The following is a 22,175-nucleotide window of genomic DNA, read 5'->3' as shown; positions in this document are numbered from 1 at the left end:
TCTTCATTTTTTGTCTCCTTTCTGAAGAGAGAAGAGGAGGAGGTATTGCCCACGTGTGAATTCTGTGGGAGCGATCTAAGAACATTTCTCTCCAATGTGGATCTTTCCTGTGACTACAATAGCTCTGAACTAGTAGAACATGTAAGTTCTAAAGCAGGTTCACTGAGGAAATAGTGTTACTTTTAGACACTAATTTAAGCATAAGTAGTATTTTCTTCTGCACCTTTCCACTGCATTGCCTTTCTTTTTCTTTTTTCTTTTTTTTGGCTGCACCGCGTGGCTTGTGGGATCCTAGTTCCCTCTCCAGGGATTGAACCTGGGACCCTGGCAGTGAAAGCCCAGAATCCTAACCACTGCACTGCCAGAGGATTCCCTGCATTGCCATTCTTAAGAGAGTTATGTGTTAGCCGTCAGGGCAATGCAAATCATAACCACAATGGAATACAATTTCACACCCACTAGGATGACTATAACCCAAAAGACAGATAATAACAAGTGTTAGCAAAGATGTAGAGACACTGGAACCCTCATACACTGCTGAAGGGGAATATAAAACGATGCAGCCGCTTTGGAAAACAGTTGGGCAATTCCTCACAAAGTTAAACATACAGATACCATATAACCCAATAAACAATTCCCTTCCTAGGTATATACCCAAGAAAATTCACAACATATGTCCACCCAGAAATGTGTATACAAATGTTCACAGCAGCATGATTCATAACAGCCAAAAAGTGAGAACAACCCAGATATTTATCAACTGATGAAAGGGTAAATAAATGTGGGGTATCCATACAATGAAATATTATGCAGCCATAAAAAGAAATGAAGTACTTATACATGCTACGACATATATGAAAATATTATGCTAAGTGAAAGAAGCAAGTCACAAAGTACCACATGTTGTATGATTCCATTTATATGAACTGTACAGAACAGGCAAATCTATAAAGACAGTAAATAGATTAGTGGCTGCCAGGGGCTGAGAGGAGAGGAGAATAAGGAGTAACTGTTAATGGGTACGGGTTTCAGTTTCTAAAATTGATTGTTGTGGTGGTTGCAAAATTCTGTGACTATATTGGGTTGGCCAAAAAGTTCATTCGGGTTTTTCCTACAATGTTATGGAAAAACCTGAGCGAACTTTTTGGCCAACCCAACACTAAAAACCATTGACTTGTACACTTTATATGGGTGAATTGTACGATATGTGAATTATATCTCAATAAAACTGTTACCAAAAAAATGTTATGATAGATTGTTATCCAAAACCCCATTACCATTTTTTGGGTTTTTTCCCTCCTGTAATTATCTTCATCTAGGACTGATGAGATGAAAATGAACTCTGTTTTTCAGACCTCCTGTTGTAGTTATTTCCAAAACCTGATTGACTACATCTATGAGGAAAAACAAAAAATCCAAAGCTCTAAAGCTGAATTAATCTGTATTGACCCTCATGCCGCCCACGGCAGTGAAGTCGACAGACTCAAAGCAAAGGAAAAAGCTTTGCAGAGGTAACAGTGAGCCTTTGATATTGAAACTCAGATAGGCCCACTTAGTTAGAGAGTTTTTTGTAAAATGAACCTCATTTTCTCAAAATAGATCATTTTGAAGATGCATTCCCAGTGAAGAAACAAAAATTGGCCAAAGCAAACCTATTGCAATTCCTGGTGGACATTGTAAGAGTCAGATTTCAGAAACTCAGTGAACTCACTGACTTAAGAGTAGAAATTTGCCAACCCCAAATTCTCAGGGCAATTCAGAATTCCTATATTGGAGAAATCTGTCCACTAAATATAGTAGAAACACACGCACACTGAGTAAATGACTTGATTCACAAGTAATAACAGATAAAAAATAACAAGGAAGAGTGTTTAAACAGTAAAAATTTATAGTATACTGTTTTAAACTTCCAACATATTTGACTTATGCATCATATTTTTTGATTTTGTAGAAAACAGGAGCGACAAATGGCCAAACACTATGCAATATTAACAAAAGAACAGACTACTTTCTCTGAAGAAGGTAAGTTCCTTAACGCTGATGTTATAGATCAGAAAGCTCATATGTTTGACCAAGAGCAAAAATTGACGTATTCTAAAAATAACATTAAAAATTTTCATTTTGCCCAAAATGAAATCATACATCAGTCAAAATGGCTCAGAAAATCCCGCTTTTCCGTCATCCGGCTTTTGAAGTTTTTAGTCTTCAGCTCACTGTTGTTATTGATTGAAATAAATTAGCAACATCTATAGAGCACTTTACAGATAGCTAGAAAGAGCTTTTGAGTTCATTGTCTCTCGTTTGATCAAACATACATCCCATTTTGTTTCAAGCTAGGATATGGAAAATCTGTCAAAAATAAATCAGATTCCTTTCTTATATAGCTGACCCCATCGGTCAGCTGGCCAGTATAGCTGTAGTACCTGGTACAACTGAAGGGGCGCCGATTTTAGAATCAGAAGTTCTGGATTTATGTCCTTGCTTTTCTCCTCATAGGCTGCCCAATTGGGGTTAAATTATTTAATATTTCTGAGCATCAGGCTCCTCCTCTATGACTCAGAGCTATTGAAAAGATACTTAGAGAAGATTTTTTTTTTCAACTAAACCCCTAGTATAAAATTCCTTGGTATTCAACTGTTTTCTACTAAACCTAAGGCCAGAAAACTCCACATAATGAAAATCATCATTATTTTTCTTTCAACCAAATGAGAATTTCTCATTTTTTTAAACAAAAGAGAGAGGTCCTCATTTTTCTTCCATTAAAAAAATGTCCAATGAATCAACGCATCCATAACAGAGTTTGAAATTTCATTTTAGAAGAGAGGTTTTGTAAAGTTTTAAACATCATATATGTATTTCATGTGATTCTTTTCCCATTAGATGCAAAGCAGTTTAAAACAATTTCTTATCAACTTTCCATGGATATTCCAGAAGTAGAGTCAGCTAAGGAAGAACTAACTGATTATCAACTAGACAAAAGAAATATATCCATTGTTTGTTGTGATTCTAGGATAGCATGTGGAAAGGTAATTAGCTTGTAAATTTTTTTATTTGCTACTCTTTAAAAATCAGTTTTACCGGGCTTCCCTGGTGGCGGAGTGGTTGAGAGTCCGCCTGCCAATGCAGGGGACACGGGTTCGTGCCCCAGTCTGGGAAGATCCCACATGCCACGGAGCAGCTGGGCCTGTGAGCCATGGCCGCTGAGCCTGCGCGTCCGGAGCCTGTGCTCCGCAACGGGAGAGGCCACAACAGTGAGAGGCCCGCATACCGCAAAAAAAAAAATCAGTTTTACCTAAAATTATAAAAGCTGTCATGATGAATATGGCAGCTTGGCTACATGACACATTTAACTATTTGTCAAAAAGAATTGGTATGGACTTGGCCTTTTAACTTATACTAGACTTTATAACAATGCTTTACATATGTTTTATGAGGGGGTATTTTGGTTAAAGCCTTTTTACTTTAAAATGTGATCAGTGTATAGTAAGGAACATTTGGAACCCTTTAGAAAACTAAAGAGAATGGGAGGAAATCATCAGAAGTCTCACCCACATCCCAAAAATCATTATTATTTCAATATTATCCAGATCTGCACTCCCCAATATGGTAACAAATACTCCACATGGCTATCCAAATTTAAAATAATTAAAATTAAATAAGTAAATAAAATGTAATTCTTCAGTCATGCTAGCCACACTTCAAGTGTTAAATAGCTGTGTGTGACTAAAGGCAACCATACTGCAGGGCAGATATAGAAAATTTTTATGGTCACTACAAGTTCTATTAGACAGCACTGTTCTAGAGCTTTTAAGCATAGGTTTCTGTTAACCCACTTGTAATTATATTACACATGTAATTTTTATCCCTTTAACTTAATTATCAACAATTTTTCCATGACATTACATAGCTTATATTAACATCATTTTAATATCTATGTGTCTTTTCATATAGTTTAACCATTGCTTTCAATATCTTTGTGTATAAATTTACACTATACTAAATATAGTTCCCCAGAATAGATCCCTAGAAATTAAACTCCTGAGACCAGTTTTGTTTCTCCTGGGTGATATAGAATTTAAGGCATGGCAGTGAACTGAGGTTCTGACAGAATCAAATCCAAATCCTGTCTGAAGGAAGGTCGCTTATCTAGCCCTGAAATCACTCCTACAAATTATCTTTCAAGTTCAATTACCAGCACACAGTGAAAAATAATTAAGAACACAAGGAAACTCAACACCACAATTGAAAACTCAGAGGATTAGTATCAATAAGAAAAGATCTACAAAGACCTCGAAAACTGAAGTAATCTAACTATGTTTATGAAAACAAAAAATCAGCTTGAAGATATATGGAGGGAACAGAAAACTATAAAGGGACATACAATTGAAAAGAAAACAATGAACTTCGAGAAATGAAAAATACAAAAACTGAAATTAAAAACTTAAAAGATGAGAGTTAAATGCAGGTTAGACCCAACTAAAGAAAGAACTAATGACCTGAAAGAAAGGTTAAAAGAAAACTATCAAAATTTACCCCAAAATTTACATGGGGGCAAAAAAACGTAAGGAATACAGAAAAGTGTGTATAATATGAAAATAGAATGAGGGGTCTAAAATGTATTTGTTCAGAATCCCAGAAGGAGAGGAAAAAGATAATCAGGCAGAGGCAGTATTTGAAGAGATACTGGATGATAATTTTCCAAAACTGATAAAAGAGACCTATTCACAGATTTAAGAATCCCAATGAATCCCAAGCAGGATGAATTAAAAAAATAAAATAAAGTAAAATAAAAATAAATCCTAGACACAGTATAGTGAAACTGCAAAACACCAAAGACAAAAAGAAAATCTAAAGATTAGCAGAGAAAAAGAAGTCTGCTTACATTTAAAAGAGAACAGTTAGAAATCAGATAACCTCCCAACAGCAACAATGGAAGCCAGTATAATGTCTTCAGTATGCTGAAAGAAAATAACAGTCTAGAAGCCTATATCCAGTTAAAATATCTTTCATTAAAATATGCCCCCAAAAGACATGGTCTGGCAAAACAGAGTTTGTCACTAGTAGCCTCTGACTAAAAGGAATTCTAAAGAATGTTCTTTGTGTAGTTGGATAGTATGAGATTCAAGAAAGATGAAGAGCAAAGAAAAGCGTTCATGGGATATATGTATAAAACTAAAAGTTGACTGATAAAACAATAATAATAATAATAATGGCTCAAGGACTTTCAAGAAACAGTATAGAGTAAAAATGCTTGAAAAAATAGTACATGATTTGGCAAGAAAGCTAAATGCAATTATAGTGTTCTAAAAGTCCTTGGTTTGGGAGAAGGGCAAACACATAGTTTAAACTCAGACTTTGATAAATTAACTTTGCTTGCTGAAATTTCTTGGGTAACCAGAAAAATAACAAGTAGAGAGTATAACTTTCAAGCTGTCAGAGGCAGAGCAAAAAAATTAGAATAATTCACTTTAAATGCCTCCCAAAAGATAAGAAAGGATAAGGGAAAAGAAAAACACATAACAGAGGACAAATAGAACACATCAAGGAATGTCAGTAGTTATATGTAAATAGAGTAAATGCTTCAGTTAATAAACAAAGAGTGTCAGACAATTTTTTTAAGGAAAAATTCCAACCATATACTGATTACAAGAGACTGTATCTAAAATATAAGGATAGGGGCTTCCCTGGTGGCGCAGTGGTTGAGAATCCGCCTGCCAGTGCAGGGAACACGGGTTTTGATCCCTGGTCCGGGAAGATCCCACATGCCGTGGAGCAACTAAGTCCATGCACCACAACTATTAAGCCTGCACTCTAGAGCCCACGAGGCACAACTACTGAGCCCGTGTGCTGCAACTACTGAAGCCTGTGCGCCTAAAGCCCATGCTCCACAACAAGAGAAGCCACAGCAATGAGAAGCCCACGCACCACAACGAAGAGTAGCCCCCGCTCGCTGCAACTAGAGAAAGCCTGTGAGCAGCAAGAAAGACCCAACACAGCCAAAAACAAAATAAAATAAATAAAAAATAAAGGATACAAAAAGATTAAATAAACAAAAATGATGTATCATGAAAATATTAAAGAACATCAGTGAGATAGAGGACCACTTCACAGTGACAGAAGTTTTAATCCACCAGAAAGGTATAATGTTACAAAATATGTTTCCCCTATTAACATAGCCTCAAAAAATATAAAGCAAAATTTCACGGAAGTAAAAGGAAAAAAAATTTAATCCATAATCATAATGGGATGCTTTAGCCTGCTTCTCTCAATCTTGAAGAAGAAGCCTGGGAGGGAGGGGAACACGCTCTGTCAGATACTGAGATCTATTACAAAATATAGTAATTAAGACAGTGTAGTGTTGGGGCAGGATAAACAAAGAAATCCATGACACAGAATAGTTCAGAATCAGATTTATGCACACACAGACTTCTGATCTATGCCAGCGGTGGCACTGCACAGTAATGGAGAAAGGAGAATCTTTCTAATACATACTGCTGGGACAATCGGATATCCATATTTTTTAATGAAATTGGAATCATGCCTCACATCATATAAAAATCAGTTCCAGCGGATTAAAGACCTAAATGTGAAATGCAAAACTACAATGATTTTTTTTTTAAATAGGAGACTAGCTTTATTACTTCAGGTTAGGGGAAGATTTACTAACCAATTTTGAAAAGCAGTATCCATAAAGTAGTTGATAAATTAAACTTAAAATTTGGGGGACTTCCCTGGTGGCACAGTGGTTAAGACTCCGTGCTCCCAATGCAGGGGGCCCGGGTTCGATCCCAGGTCAGGGAACTAGATCCCACGTGCATGCCACAACTAAGGAGCCAGTGAGCTGCAACTAAGGAGCAGGTGAGCCACAACTAAGGAGCCCAACTGCTGCAACTAAGACCTGGTGCAACCAAATAAATAAATATTTAAAAAAATTAAAATTTGAAAGACAAGCCAAGAAGGGAGATATTTTGCAGCACATATGATATACAAAGGGCTTTTATCCTAAATGTATAAAGAACTTTTATAAATCTACATGAAAAAAAAGTCTACCTAATAGAAAAATGAACTTAAAAAAACTTGACCACTTCTCCAAGGAGAAAACTCAAATGATCAATAAACATATGAAAAGGTGTTCAACCTCATTAGTAACCTGGGAGAGGAAAACTGAAACCACAATTAGAGATCAGCACATACCTATAACATTGGCAAAAAAAAAAAATTGTAAAGTCTAATATTACTGAGTGTTGGAAAGGATATAGAATAACAGTCCCTATTATTTGCCTCTAGTGGGAATGCAAATTGGTACAACTTGAAAATCATTTTGGCAGTACCTTGTAAAGTGAGAGAGAGGCATATCTTGGGGTTCAGCAATTCTATCTCTGGGTATAAGATCTGAGAGTAACTGGGTACCAGCATACATGCAAAAGACAGTTCAGAGTATCATTGTTTATAAGCCAAAAACTGGGAACAACCCAGATATCCATTAACAATAGAATGGATAAGTAAATAATGATGAAGTCATACAAGACAATCCTATACACAAATGGAAGTAATTAGACTACAACTACCCACTCGGACGTGTATGAATCTTACAAACATAATGTTGACTAAAAGAAACAAAGTATTAAAAATTCATAATGTTCGATTCCATTTATGTAAAATTCAAAATGGGAAAAATTAAACTATATTGTTTAGAGATTACAGAACACTGACTTAGGGGTAGCACAGAGGGAACTTCTAGAGTATCAACATTGTTCTATTTCTTGACCCAGATGGTGATAACATGGGTGTTCACATTATAATTACTCATTAACAAAAGAGCATATTTTAGTGCTTATCTGAATGTATTTTATATTTCATAAAAGTGAAAAATGTATTATCTTTCAAAATAAATGGCAACATTTACATGAAAATTTAGATTGTTTCATTGTTTAGCCCTAGGAATTCTTGTATTCATTTTATTACAATTCAAGATTAGGAAGAAACAGAATTCAACTGAATCTTTAGTTCATTTTAAAACACTGTTGGGGGCTTCCCTGGTGGCACACTGGTTAAGAATCCGCCTGCCAATGCAGGGAACACGGGTTCGAGCCCTGGTCCGGGAAGATCCCACATGCCATGGAGCAGCTAAGCCCGTGCGCCACAACTACTGAGCCTGCACTCTAGAGTCCGCGAGGATAACTACTGAAGCCCGCGTGCCTAGAGCCCGTGCTCCGCAACAAGAGAAGCCACTGCAATGAGAAGCCCGCGCACTGCAACAAAGAGTAGCCCCCGCTCGCCGCAACTAGAGAAAGCCTGTGTGCAGCAACGAAGACCCAATGCAGCCAAAATAAGTTAATTTTTAAAAAAAGACATGTCTATAAAAAATAAAAAAATAAAACATTGTTGGCTACAAATTCATTCCCCTATTGAGTATTACATAGAAAGTAAAATAGTTAAGCTTAGAGGTACAAGGAATATCTCTTTGTATTTCTTTCTTCATCTTCCCATATTCCACTAGTGTTTTTCTCAAATGAACTTCAAGAGCAACCTTGAAAAGACACCAGATGCTGCAGCTTATACTGGAGTGTAAAGTCAGTTTATTGAAGTGTAATTTATAGTAAAACTCACCTTCTTATATGTACAGCTCCATTAATTTGGACAGTTATGTAATCACCACTACAACCTGGACACAGAATATCTCCACTGTGCTAGGGCTGGGTTTTTTTTTTAATCTTCTTTTGTTTTTGTAACAATATGCATATAAAGTAAAAGTAGATAAATAAAAAATAAACCTGATTGAAAAATTGGCATAAGACCTGAATAGGCATTTTTTAAAGAAGACATACAGATGGCCAACATCATTAATCATCAGGGAAATGCAAATTAAAACCACGAGATATCACCTCACACCTGTCAGAATGGCTGTCATCAAAAATAACGCAAATAACAAATGTTGACAAGGATGTGGAGAAAAGGGAACCCTTGTGCACTGTTAGTGGGAATGTACATTGGTACAGCCACTGTAGAAAACAGTATGGAGGTTCCTAAAAAACTAAAAATAGAACTACTGTATGACCCAGCAATTGCACTCTTTGGTGTATATCTGAAAAAAATGAAAACACTAATTCGAAAACATACATGCACCCCAATGTTCATAGCAGCATTTTTTACAATAGCCAAGATATGGAAGCAACCTAAGTGTCCATCAACAAATAGATAAAGAAGATGTGGGGTGTGTGTGTGTGTGTGTGTGTGTGTGTGTGTGTGTATAAAACACACATACACACATATATGTGAGAATACTACTCAGACATAAAAAAGAATGAAATTTTGCCATTTGCAACAACATGGATGGAGGGTATTTGGCTAAGTGAAATAAGTCGGAGAAAGACAAATACTGCATTATATCATTTATATGTAGAATCTAAAAGAAAACAAACTAGTGAATATAACAAAAAAGAAAACAGACTCACAGACATGGAGAACAAACTAGTATTTTCTAGTGGGGAGAGGGAAGTGGGGAGGGGCAAGATAGGGGTAGGGGGTTAAGAGGTACAAACTGCTATGTATAAAATAGATAAGCTACAAGTATATATTGTACAGCACAGAGAATATAGCCAATATTTTATAACTATAAATGAAGTACAACCTTTAAAAATTGTGAATCACTATGTTGTTCGCCTGAAACTTATATAATATTGCACATCAACTATATTTCAATTAAAAAAATTACCTACCATATGATAAGTTCTTTTTAAGTGTTTGCTGTTATGATGATGACGATTACTTAAAATAGAACTCTGACTGAAGCCTGAGCACTCTCTTCTATCTTGTTCTATTGAATAAAAATTGTTTTTAATTTTTAAATAAAGACAAAAAAAAACCCAAAACACTCTTGAAACAGATAAGTAATGTCAGATTCCTGCCAGAAAGGTTTAATCAGGTTATCTGCAGGGGTTAGGGACAATCTTTAATGATTCCTAAGGATTGTTCCCTGTTGCTGATTCAGGATCAAAAATTTAAGAAATGGTTTGTGTGAGTGTCTAGCAAGCAAAGGATGTCTGTTGTCATCATGTAACTGTGCTTTTGTTTTCTACGGTGTATAGATCATGACAAATGAGCTCTTTGAAAAGCACTACAAACATGGGAGCAAGTTTCTGACTTCATTTCCAGACGGGACAACACAAATATTGTATCCTTTCTTTCAACAACTTATTTTCGTTAGCTTTATTTCTTCACAAAAAGAAAGACAAAGAAAAAATAGATTGAAAAATATGAAGAAAAAAAAATAGTTATTACCAAATCCTACCACCCAGAGCAAAGCTGTTAACATCTTTTTATACATCTTGCCTCACTTTTTTCCTGAGTAATTATATAATTCTTTAAAAATTAATTCTTCAACTAGTTATTCATATTTTATAACTTGCTCCCTTTACATAATATTATACAATATTATACAGTAAATACTCATAAATGTTATGAGTATATAATATGCAATAAATATAGAGATACAACACCATCTTTATAAGCACATGGCATTCCATCACAGTGATGTACTGTAATTCCTTTCATCTATCCCCTATTACTAATCAAAAGTGGTTTCACAATTTTTGGCTGTTTTATACAACAGCTACATGAACAGCTTTGTGCATACTTCGCTGCACACTTATCACTTACTTCCTTGAATTAAATACCTAGGGATAGAAATTCTGGGTAAGAAATTATGGACATTTTAAAGGTTTAATAGATTTTGCCCCCCAGAAAATGTGTACCAGTTTACACATCCATGAGCAGCATGTTATTTTTTAATATTTTTAAATTAAAAATTCAATATCCATTTTATGGAACACTCAGTATTGATCACTTGAACTTCAGCCTGATGGTCAGACCATTTGCTATTTTGACCCAAAGGCCATTTAATATCTCCAGGAAAGTAAAACAAAACAAAACTATGAAATGAGGATTTTTTGGCAAACCAAGGGCCTCATTTTGTAGGAGAAAGTCATTTTTAGTCATAGTTGCCTAAATGTTTAGTCAAACCCCAGTAAGAAACCAGAAAAATGGCTTTCATGGCATAGGAAGTGTAATGAAGTTTTAGCTCCCTAGGCCCTTTGAGAAAGCGTGTAGGTTTTTTGTTTTAATTATATCAAAAAATTTTAAATAACTTCCCCAGCTTGTATCATTAGTTATCATTTCCTGCCCTGGCTTTAATTCGTTTTCACTCCTTTGAAGGCTATGGCTGATTTTCAAAATGATTCAGAATCAATTTTGTGTTTACTTCACCTCTGGACTTCCGATCAGCTGAGATAGGACTGAATATTAACAGTCAGTGAATTATCCTCAGTATATTTTACACTTTTTGATGCTATTGTAAGTGGAATTATTTTAATTTCATTTTCATAATGTTCACTGTTAGTGTATAGAAATACAACTTATTTTTATATATTGATCTTTTAGCCTACAACCCTACTGAACTCTTTTGTTAGTTCTAACATTATTTTGTAGATTCCGTAGGATTTTCTACATACAAGAGCATGTTATCTACAAATAGAGATAGTTTTACTTCTTCCATTTCCAATCTGAATGTCTTCATTTCTTTTTCTTTCACAAAATTTTCCTGACTGGAACCTCCAGCGTGAGGTTGAACAGCAGTGGAAAGAGGGAACATTTTTGTTTAGTTCCTGATCTTAGGGGGAAAACACCTAGTCTTTCATCATTAAGTATGATGTTAGCTCTGGGGTTTTGTTAGACATTCTTTGTCAGGTTGAGGAGGCTCCCTTCTATTCCTAGTTCATTGAGTCATTTATCATGAAAAGGTATTGGATTTTGTCAGATGCTTTTTCTGCATCTATTGAGATGAGCATCTGTTTTTTGCTCTTTATTCTATCAATATAGTATGTTTCATTAATTTATTTTTAGATGGTAAACCAACCTTGCATTCCTGGGATAAACTCCACTTTGTCATGGTACATAATCCTTTTTATATGTTGCTAGATTCCATTTGCTGGTATTTTTATTGAGGATTTTTGTGTCTCATAAATATATTTTGATCCACATAAAAAGCATGAAATTATTTTGTAATAACCCTCCCATTTTCAGAATGCTTTATAGTTTCAAAGGGCTCTCTTATAAATTGAATTTATTCCCAGTATAAAGACCATTAGAATAACTCAAATGACCTTATCTGATCTCAGCTACCCATCTGGAAACCTAGCCATCATCCGAGTGCCCAATAAGATAAATGGCTTCACTTGCATAGTCCAAGAAGACATGCCCACTAACCCTGCAATCCTGGCAGTGCTAGATTCTTCGGGTAGAAGTTCCTGCTATCATCCCAATGGAAATGTCTGGTAGGCTTCTAGGCTCCTCCTGCTGTCATTTTGTTTCTCGGGTTTTGTGAAATTTTATTTTTCCTTTTATTTTTTCAACTTTATTGAGATATAATTGACATATACTGTGTAAGTTAAAAGTGTACAGCGTGTTGATTTGATACACTTATATGGTGCAGAGTGATTACCTCTATAGCATTAGCTAACACTGGCAACATGTCACATAATTACCATTTCTTTTTTGTGTTGAGAACATTTAAGATATACTCTCTTAGCAACTTTCAAGTTTTTAATACAGTGTTAACTATAATCACTATGCTATACATTAGATCCCCAGATCTTATTCATCTTATAACTAGAAGGACAAAAATAGCTTTAAGAAGATTTATTTATATTAGTGGTCTTTAGTAATGTTATGTTCAACTAATAGTAATGTTCAACTCAGATAAATTTTTGATTTATGTCATTCCATATGCTGCTTAGTGGAAAAATCCCAGGCAACTAGGTAAAACAAAGCTCATCATATTTTTTTCTATAAACAGAAAGAAAATATAAACTATACAATTTTAATATTAGAAAAAAATCTCTAATTATATGGCCACCCTAGGGATCTGCGATATGAACCCAGGCAGTCTCTCCAGAGGCTATGCCCTGATAATGTTATCCTGGCTTCATCTATGGAAATAATTCGCAATGGACAGCTGCCATACTGTGTTGTTACTGTTTGAGATATATCCCTAACAAGTAGGCTTCCCATAGCCGCAACCAACAACAATAATATACAAACAAAATCTCTAGAGAAATGAAGGTCCTAATGCCTTCGATCTACTAACTTATACACTCTGTGACTTCCTATTATTTCATTTAGTCTGAGAAAGTGAAATTTGGGTTCTAACTTCAAATACAATTTAACCTTTTGAAGATTTTCAGAAAGAGATATTCTCTCCCTTTAACTTATTTACAGGTATAACAATCTTATCTTGAGACACTCTGCCAATAATTGACAAAAGTTTGAACACTCTGCCAGTACTTGAGAAAGTTAGGACACAGGGAGATATTTGTACTTTTAGTTCAAAGCAGTAGTCAATCCATTACCTCCAAGTCTATTGGAGACTTTCTGCTTATCCTTCAGGGTTCAGTAGCAGCTCTGCATCTCATCTGGTGGGGCACTATATCAATTGTCACCAGATATTCACTGGCTTCTAGGACTTCTCCCTTTAACAGCAAAGACCTCCCAGCCACCGACTGAACTCCTGGGCCCTCTGGCATGACTCCTTGACACTCTCATAGCCCCTCTCACTGCTTCTTGTGTAGCAAGCCCACCTCCCCTGCGGGACTGAAGTCCCTTGAAGACACACCCTGCACCTTTGCCACTACGTAACATGTATCTGTACATGGCATAGACTCAAAGAAAGTTTATTAAACAATTTATCTAGATAATTTTAGCCAAATGTTATTTTCACCCACCTACCAAGATAAAACTAAATCTCCCTCCTCCCAGATACAAAGATAATCATCTCAATATCTCAGTTGTACTTTTGTTATCAGATTACTGCCACTCATCAAAGCTGGGAAAATATGATGTGAGTTACCTTACTCTAGGGAGCCCTCCTGGCCAATTCATCTGGTTTAAAAAATAATAATTTATTATCAAGTTAAGCCAGCTAAGTACCCAGAACTCTACCTATCCTCTCTCCTCGAGAAAGAGATGGTGACCCCAGATGGAAGAAAGTGAGAGGGTATGCAAAGGAGCTCATAGAGTAGGATGGCAGTCACTGGTGCCACTAGATCTCAGATTGTGCAGGGCTACATCTGTAGGGAATGTGGTAAAATGTAGCATTAACAACTCTTAAGAGATTGGGGAGGCCCTGCTGGCCTTAGTTCCCCCTTCTGCTCCATTACCAAACTTTTCTAAACTACAGTGATCTCAGAGATGATCCCTGAGCCTCTCCTGCCCACACTGGCCCTGATGAGAGGCCTCCTAGAAGGACTCCTGGTCCCCAGTTGCTGGGTACTGTTAGAAAACAGGTCTCTGTATTGAGGCCAATTTGGCCTTTCCCAGAACTTACACTCACTGATCTTCATTTTGACACAGGGAAAATCTAAGTACGAGTCTTCTCCCCTCTTCCAGGTGGAGCCTGCTCTCCCGTATTTCTTCTTATCCAAACTAAACCTTCTGTGCTCCCTCTTCACCCTCCCCAGCACATCATTTTCCAGATCGCTTTACCATCCTGGTTCCAGCCTTTGGACCCATTTTGGTTTATTACTACATCTTAAACCATACCCAGTACTTCAAATTAGTATATAATTCGGTCACGGTATTATTGCTCCTAAGATTATCTGAGGTTTTCCACTATTCATATGCTATCGGCTAGTATAAACTGCTATTCCCTTTGGTTAGCAAGTGAGTGGGCTCATTCAAGGTTGAATTATAATGTTACTGTTTATGATTTTTAATTTCCTTTCTGTCCAGGGTATACATCAATATCTTGGGCGGTCAATGTTCAGATCAAGCTGGCAACAGAGTAAGGGCTTGGAATTGGTCAAGTTCCGTCACTTCCTCACCCTTTGTTTCATTTAAACCTATCTTTCTGGCTTTGAACCATTATGTTGGAATCCGCATCTTAGAACAAGACAAGATTTCAATCACTTTTCTAGCAATGGGCCAACAGGCGAGAATCAGTGTCGGAACCAAAGTGAAGGTAGGTACATTTTTATAAACAGTTGAAAGCATTTAGAATAATAAGAGTAAAGCAATGTTTGTTAGTGTTATTACTGATAGATTATACTTGTGTGTAATCCACTGTGCACTACTGGGAATTTTGGAGTTCAATGAAAAAACACATAGTGAAAGTTTCATATGGAATTGAGGCAACCTTACTGTTTTTTCTTCCTCAGAAATAACTTTTAGTTCAGACTTGATTCCAAATAACATTTACTGAGTGTTTACTCTCTGACTGAGGTAGTGCAGCTTTGGGGGTTTGGTTTTGGGATTTTGTACTGGGTTTAGTTTTCTCTGTGCTCTAGCAGAAAGCGCCTGGCTGAGTCAGGAGACCTGGGCTCTGACCATGTTCAAGACCCAGCACAAGCCCCCATCTCCTTGGAAACACTTCCCAGAGCTCCTAGCCCTTTGTCCAATCAGGGTCGAAAATGTCCTTCTCTGGGTTGTCCGTGTACTCACCTCTGTCCCTGCACTTGCTGAACCATGTGCCTTACTTGCCTTCTTGGCTGTCTTTCCTACTGGATGGTGAGCTCCTGCAGGACAGAATCTTACTGATTCCTTTATCCTGCCCGGGGCATGGCCCAGAGTACACTCTCAGTGACCAGCAATGCTGCACAACGGTTAAGAACACAGACTTCGGGTTACAGAGATGTAGTTTCAAACCTCATCTCTGCCACTTAGCTAAGTGGCTGAACTTGGAACTTCAGTTCCCTCCTCTACAAAATGGGGATAATGATTCCTCTCTTACAGATTGCTGTGACGATTCAATGAGAATGCAAAGTACTTAGCATGGTGCTTGGAACTGACTAAGTACTCAGCAAATGATAGCTCAGTAGAGACGTAGTTTGTCAGTTATACCTCAGTAAAGCTGAAATATATGTAGGCATGTAGAGAAAGATATAAATAGAGATCTATGTCACATAGAGAGCATATATAGTATGTGACTTTGAATAAGTCCCCTAAACTCTGAGGACCTTGTTTCATCAATTATTCAAGGAAGAGACTGTTCCAAACTTCAAAGATGTCTTCAGCTTCTAAAAAGTCTATACGTTTAAGTAAGTGGAAATATGACTTCAGGACCCCACACAGGCAGGGATATTTCACAAACGCCAAGCAAAAAGGAGACTTCCGATTCAGCCAACATGGAGCGAGGGTCTACAATGTGCTAATAAGCACTGTTTGAGCTACTTCCAGTCAGTCGGGCTACTGCAGTCAGCTGTCAGGCTCCAAACAAGCTTCTTCCTTGGTTAGAAATTTACAATATAGCCTGTTTTTGGTTCATTACGTTCATGGTAAATGGATTTTTACCAAGAATGTCAAAAATGCTTTCTCTTTCTCCTCACCTCCCTCCTTCGAAATGAATTTTAATCAGAAAAAAGAGTTGGTGCGAAAGAATTTGATGTTAAAAATGATTGCTGGGCTTCCCTGGTGGCGCAGTGGTTGGGGGTCCGCCTGCCGACGCAGGGGACACGGGTTCGTGCCCTGGTCCGGGAGGATCCCACGTGCCGCGGAGCGGCTGGGCCCGTGAGCCATGGCAGCTGAGCCTGCGCGTCCGGAGCCTGTGCTCTGCAACGGGAGAGGCCACAGCAGTGAGAGGCCCGCGTACCGCAAAAAAAAAAAAAAAAAAAGATTGCTTTTCTCATCATCCTCATGATCACCCTTTCATTTTTTTAAAATTCCAAAAGTGATATGTGAATACATTCTCATATTTGAAGATTCAAGTAATACAGAAATATAAAGTTAAAAAATGAGATACCCCCCTTCATCCTTTCTTCTAATTCTCTTCCCAAAGGTAATCACCAAAATTTGGTGTGTACTTTGGTGAAAATTTGGTGTGTACTTCTCTTTTCTATGTACTTATAAATTATTCACATACATCTTTTTAAGATAAAAATTGGATCAGACTACACTGATTGTATTATTAGGCTTGTTCTATTTGTTTTTGTTTTCCATTTAACATGTGTTAAAGATCCTTTCATGTCTACATATCCAAGCATATTTGTCTATTCTGTTGCTATGTAATATTTCCTATGTACTATAGTTAATTTATGTTGAATCTAATCCCTTCTCAGCGGCATTGGGCACAGTTGCTCACTTCCTCCCCCTAGAAGTGTTTCCTCCCTTGCTTCCAGGACCTACTCTCCCTTGATTTTACTTCTACCTCAAGGGCTACTCCTTCTCATTTTTCTTTGCCTATTTTCTTCACCCCCGCCTTTTTCTAAATATTGAGGGGCTCCAGCGCTTGTCGTTGGGCTCATCTTTTCTCTAGCTATACTCACTCCCTAGGTGATCTCATTAGTTTTCTGTCCTGAAATACCATCTGCTTGCTGATGACCCCTCCATTTATCTCCAGGTGGATCTCCCAGGAACTCTAAACTTGCAGATCTGATTCCAACCCTCCATCTCCATCTGGGTGTCTAAAGGGCATTAGAAACTTCACAGAGCAAAATGACATTTGAAAGCGTGCTCTACCTTGGGTCTTCTCCATCTTAGGAAATGGCAACTGCTTTCTTTCAGTTGCTCAGACCCAAAACTTCGGGGTTGTTACCCTCCTCTCTGTTTCACAACCCCACGTCTTTCATCTGCAAGTTCTATAAACTCTACCACCAACATATCTCCAGACTCTAACACTCCTGGCATCCTTGAATACTACCACCCTTATCTGCCTCATGTACCTAAACCATCTCTTGTTTAAATTATTACAGTAGCCTCCTCCTAATTCTCCCTGCTTCCGGTCTTCCCAAAGTCAATTCTGCCACGGTAGTGGGGGTGATACTTTGAAAACAAAAGTCTGGTCAAAACTGGCGACTTCTAACCTTACTCAGAGTAAAAGCCAAGATCCTATAACTGCAATACTGTATGTGATCTGGACTTCCTTCTATTAACATTTCCTCTGTAGTCCTCTTTTCCTACCCACTCTGTTTCAGCCACCCTGGCCTTTTTGCCGTTGCTAGACAATGCCAGGAATGTCGCTGCCACAGGGCTTTTGCACTTGCTATTCACTCAACTTAAAATATTCCTCCCCCATTTAGCACATAGCTGCTGCACTTCCCTCAGGTTTCTGCTCTCGGAGTCCTTTCCTGACCACCCCGTGTAAACTCGCGCGACCCCCACCTCTACCCTGGCACTCTGAGTGCCCCTTTGGCCATATATATATATATGCCACAGGTTCTAATATGTAGGGCTCCCATTTTCTTTCACCTCTAAAGGGTTTATGATTTGTATTCTGATTTCTTCAACTCAGTAGTTATTGAATTTTCAAACAGATTTCTTAAATTTGCTATCCTTTTCTTGTTAACTTCTAAGTGGTCAAGGAATATGGCTTGCATTTTTTCCCTGCTGTTTAAAATGTACTGATATTTTCTTGGTGGTTGATGACATAATTTATGACTGTTCCATGTATATTTGACCTCTCCAAAACGTTTACTGTTTATTAGCACAAAACTGTATATGTCTAAATGTTCTATTTACACTTCTCTCTATATCCTTTTCTTTTTATTATGGTTGTTTTATTTCTGACAGATGTATGAATGTCTCCCAATATGACTGAATTAGTACATTTTTCCTACAATTTCTATCAGGTTTTGCTTTATCTGTCTTGAAGCTCTATGGTTAGGAAGTTAAAGGTGTCAACTGTCTTCATGGTGAGTTATACTTTTCACCCCTGGGCCACCTCACTTATTTGCCCTTCAGCTGTGCCCATTACATGACTCAGCATATCACTGAGGGTTTTTGTTTCTATTTTGACAAAAAATTTTAATGTCATCAGTATGTATTATTCCCAGTTTCCCTCTTAATGGTCTTTGCCTTAAATGCTACTTCATATGATGTTAAATTGCTACACCTGCTTTCTTTTAGTTTGCACTGGCTTCATTCATCTTTTTTTCATCCTTTGATTTGCAACCTTTTTATGTAGTTTTGAGTTAGATGTGTCCCTGCAAACACATTTAACTTTTGTTGCTTTCCTCAACCTACCAGACTTGATCTTTTAACACGTTATATTTTAATGGTTATTCTAAAATTAACTTTTTTCTATATGCATAGAACTAAGTTCCAAATCCTCTAGTTATTTTCCTTGACAACAGTAATTCTCCCAAATCCCTCAGAAAATATTTACACACACACACACACACACACACACACACACATCCCCCCCCCCAAGGTCTGTTTCCCTGAATATTAGCATCTCTGATAGGTAAATCTGGTGCCTCATTGAGAATCCCTGTTTTCCTGCATGTTCTCCTTACCGAAGTGTCCTGCTAACTGTGGAGGAGTGGCATGTGCTGCTGAGGGGTGGAAGGCGAGCTCCAGCGCCAGGCTCCCAGCCTCAGCCTGTGGGCACCGCGGCTCAACACAAAGGGGAGGCCAGGGGACCACGGCAATATTTACCTCAAGGCCTCTCCTCCGCCCATTGCTGTTGACTTTGAGCTCAGAATGTGTGTTTGGGATTAGTGGTTCCATCTGGTCATTTCTCTCTCTACGGATGTGGTCCCAGCTGCTGCTTGATTTTCAGGCATTCCTTAAGATTATTCCTGCTGATAAAAAAAATCTTTCCTATTTCCTATTGATTTACTCTCTGAAAATGTTTTCTGCCATTTTATGGGATTTGGGATCGAAGGAAAACTAAAAATGGAGACCCATCCTCATTACTCAGCCATCTCATCCTCCTTCCCCCCTCCCTCCCTCCTTCCTCCCTTCCAAAGCGGGGAGGGATAAAAAGGCAGAAGATGCTGCGAGTTCTCACGTCTCTGGCAGGTAAGAGGTCACTCAGCTTTGCAGGAGGTAGTAGGTGGGCTTGCATTTAGCCCCGCCCCGCCGTGCCGAGGCTACGCAGCCCTCCCGGGCTGCCTCCGAAGCCGCAGCTTGGAAACACCTCAGGCGAGGCTGCCCTAACAGACCCTTGACCTTCCCGAAGCTGCGAGAAGACAGCATCAGCCTGATTCACTCCAGGCCGTAAGGAAGTGGGGGGAATGGAGGGCAAGGAGGGTCGTGGGGAGGTTCGTGTGGAAGGGCCTCCTGGAGGTTGGGGCGCGCTTTAGGAGAAGGAAGGGCGCCTTAGTCATCCCGGCTCCTTCTGGAAAGCCCAGATCAGGGCCTTCCCAGCCTCTAGGCCCGCACCCACCACGCTCTCCGCACTGGGCGTGTCCCAGGGACCGGGTGCCTGCAGCATCTCTGTGCTTCCCCCAGCAGATGCCGGTAAATGACTTGAATACATTGTGAGCATTTGAAAGAAAGTATCCGATTTCTGTGTGGTCTGGCCTGCTCTAGTCTCTCAAATCTCCAGAGCATCTCAACTCATTCCTGTTCGGGTTAGAATTAACACCACTGCCCCTATTTATAGATAATTAGACTCAACAGGGAATCCAGCCCCAAATCAGTGTCGCCTCTCGCCTCCTCCCGCCTCCTGCTTCTGCAGTCACCATTTCCACCCTGGACCCTGAGCTTCCCTTCTCTCTTTCCTGAAAAGCTACCGAACCCTAAAGAGATTCCAGTACTCCGACACCTGAACGGGGATGACCTTCTTCTGCTGGCCAGTTTAATAAAGATCCGACGCCTGTTCCGTAAACTGGAAGGATGTGTGAATTTCCCCTCCAGCCAGGTTTGGGACAAATTAAAGCAACCTTCCTACCTTTCTTCACTTTCCCTAAAACTAATTGCCCTTTGTCACAATTCTGGTATGAAGCAAGATACAATAACAATAGCAGCTTTGATAAATGAAAACACTGCACGACAGTGATGGTGCTTTCCTTTGTTTTCTTGAGTTTTTCCGGGAGGAGGTGTGGGAGATTTCAAGAAGAGTGTATAAAATGACTAGGAAATACCAAGAGATGTGCTGCATTACAAATTCAGAGCACATCCAGAGTCATCACTGGTTTGCATTCTTGGTGGGAAAACTAACAAGTCACTCTGAGGACAGCCGACAACAAGCAAGTCAGCCAGAGTTCCATCAGGAAAACCGAAAGCAGGGAGGGAGCAGGTGCTTCCAAAACCTTCCCCTTCCCAAAGGCTGGGAAAGTGAAGGTCAAGGAACTGCCCTGAGGTCGCTGGGGAAATGAGGGAATCTCAGGAAGCCAAGAAGCCCACAGCACCAAGAGTGGCAGGAGCTCCTCGAAAGAGCTGCAGCCGCACATCCCAGCCGGTGCAGGACAAACAGCTCCCCCAGCCCCACCCCCACGTCCACCCTCCTGCCAGAGGTGAAGGATGGCTGCTGCTCCTCTCCCGCCTCTCACACCTCAGGCGGCTGCCTCCCCCTGGGGAAACGTAATGGTTCCCGCCGGCCAAGGGTTATGGAACAATACGTACCTCCCCTTCTGAGGGGAGGGAGGAGGGATGTGGCTGGATCTGCAATGACGGCCCAGCACAGCATCCTCTGCTCAGTGATAAGGATGCTTCAGAGCAGAAAGCAGAATTGAGAGTCGGATGTGGAGAACCCTAAAGACTGGACCGCCCAACCCTGCCCTCTCCTGAACTTCTCTGACTTCTCAGCTCCCTGTTCTTTGGGAGAGGGAGGAATGTAGTTGGAGGGGCCATTCCTTATAGTGGATAACACATTTGGTGCTAAGGTGTAGCAAGAGGGATTAAGCCTATCCACCGGTGACTGATCAGTTAGCGTGAGGTACTAAATCATATTGTTTTCCTACTAAGAGCCCGCTGAGGAAGCATGGGGAGGAGGAGGAAGGGATAGGAAGAGTGGAAGGATGCTGTGTCCCAGGGAGGGCTGAGTGCTGGGCAGCACGAAGCAGGTGAGCTACTGGGAGACTAGGGGCTGGTCTTGGTATTAATCCATTCACCACCTTTTTGTTTAAAGCTGCCTTTAACAAATTTACTGTTACCAAAGGGGGAAGCGGGTGGGGGAGGGATGAATTAGGAGTTTGGGATTAGCAGATACAAACTACTGTGTACAAAACAGAGAAACAAGGCCCCACTGTATAGCACAAGGAACTATATTCAATATCCTGTAAAAAACCATAATGGAAAAGAATATGAAAAATATATATGTATAACCGAATCGCTTTGCTATACACCAGAAACTAACACAACATTGTGAATCAACCATACTTCAATTAAAAAAAAATTTTTTTTAAAGCTGCCTTTAGGGGACTTGCCTGATGGCACAGGGTTAAGAATCTGCCTTCCAGTGC

At 39.0% G+C, this 22,175-nt stretch overlaps 1 protein-coding gene across 1 annotated transcript in view; it reads left to right on the top strand.

Annotated features, from left to right (window-relative positions):
- The window catches only part of ERICH6 (glutamate rich 6), a 34,914-nt gene extending 13,764 nt beyond the window's left edge, over positions 1-21,150 (top strand). Inside the window, exons 7-14 of the mRNA XM_082624204.1 lie at positions 28-141; positions 1,354-1,511; positions 1,952-2,022; positions 2,881-3,026; positions 10,089-10,174; positions 12,177-12,332; positions 14,785-15,013; positions 20,501-21,150. Of these exons, the coding sequence (XP_082480330.1) occupies positions 28-141; positions 1,354-1,511; positions 1,952-2,022; positions 2,881-3,026; positions 10,089-10,174; positions 12,177-12,332; positions 14,785-15,013; positions 20,501-20,770 (1,230 nt within the window). The 3' untranslated portion in view covers positions 20,771-21,150. The remainder of the gene's footprint in view (positions 1-27; positions 142-1,353; positions 1,512-1,951; positions 2,023-2,880; positions 3,027-10,088; positions 10,175-12,176; positions 12,333-14,784; positions 15,014-20,500) is intronic.
- The last annotated feature ends 1,025 nt before the right edge of the window (positions 21,151-22,175 follow it).

Source organism: Mesoplodon mirus (assembly GCF_964341445.2).
Source record: "Mesoplodon mirus genome assembly, chromosome: 6".
Taxonomy (NCBI): domain Eukaryota; kingdom Metazoa; phylum Chordata; class Mammalia; order Artiodactyla; family Ziphiidae; genus Mesoplodon; species Mesoplodon mirus.
This window is presented reverse-complemented; position numbering and strand designations above follow the sequence as displayed.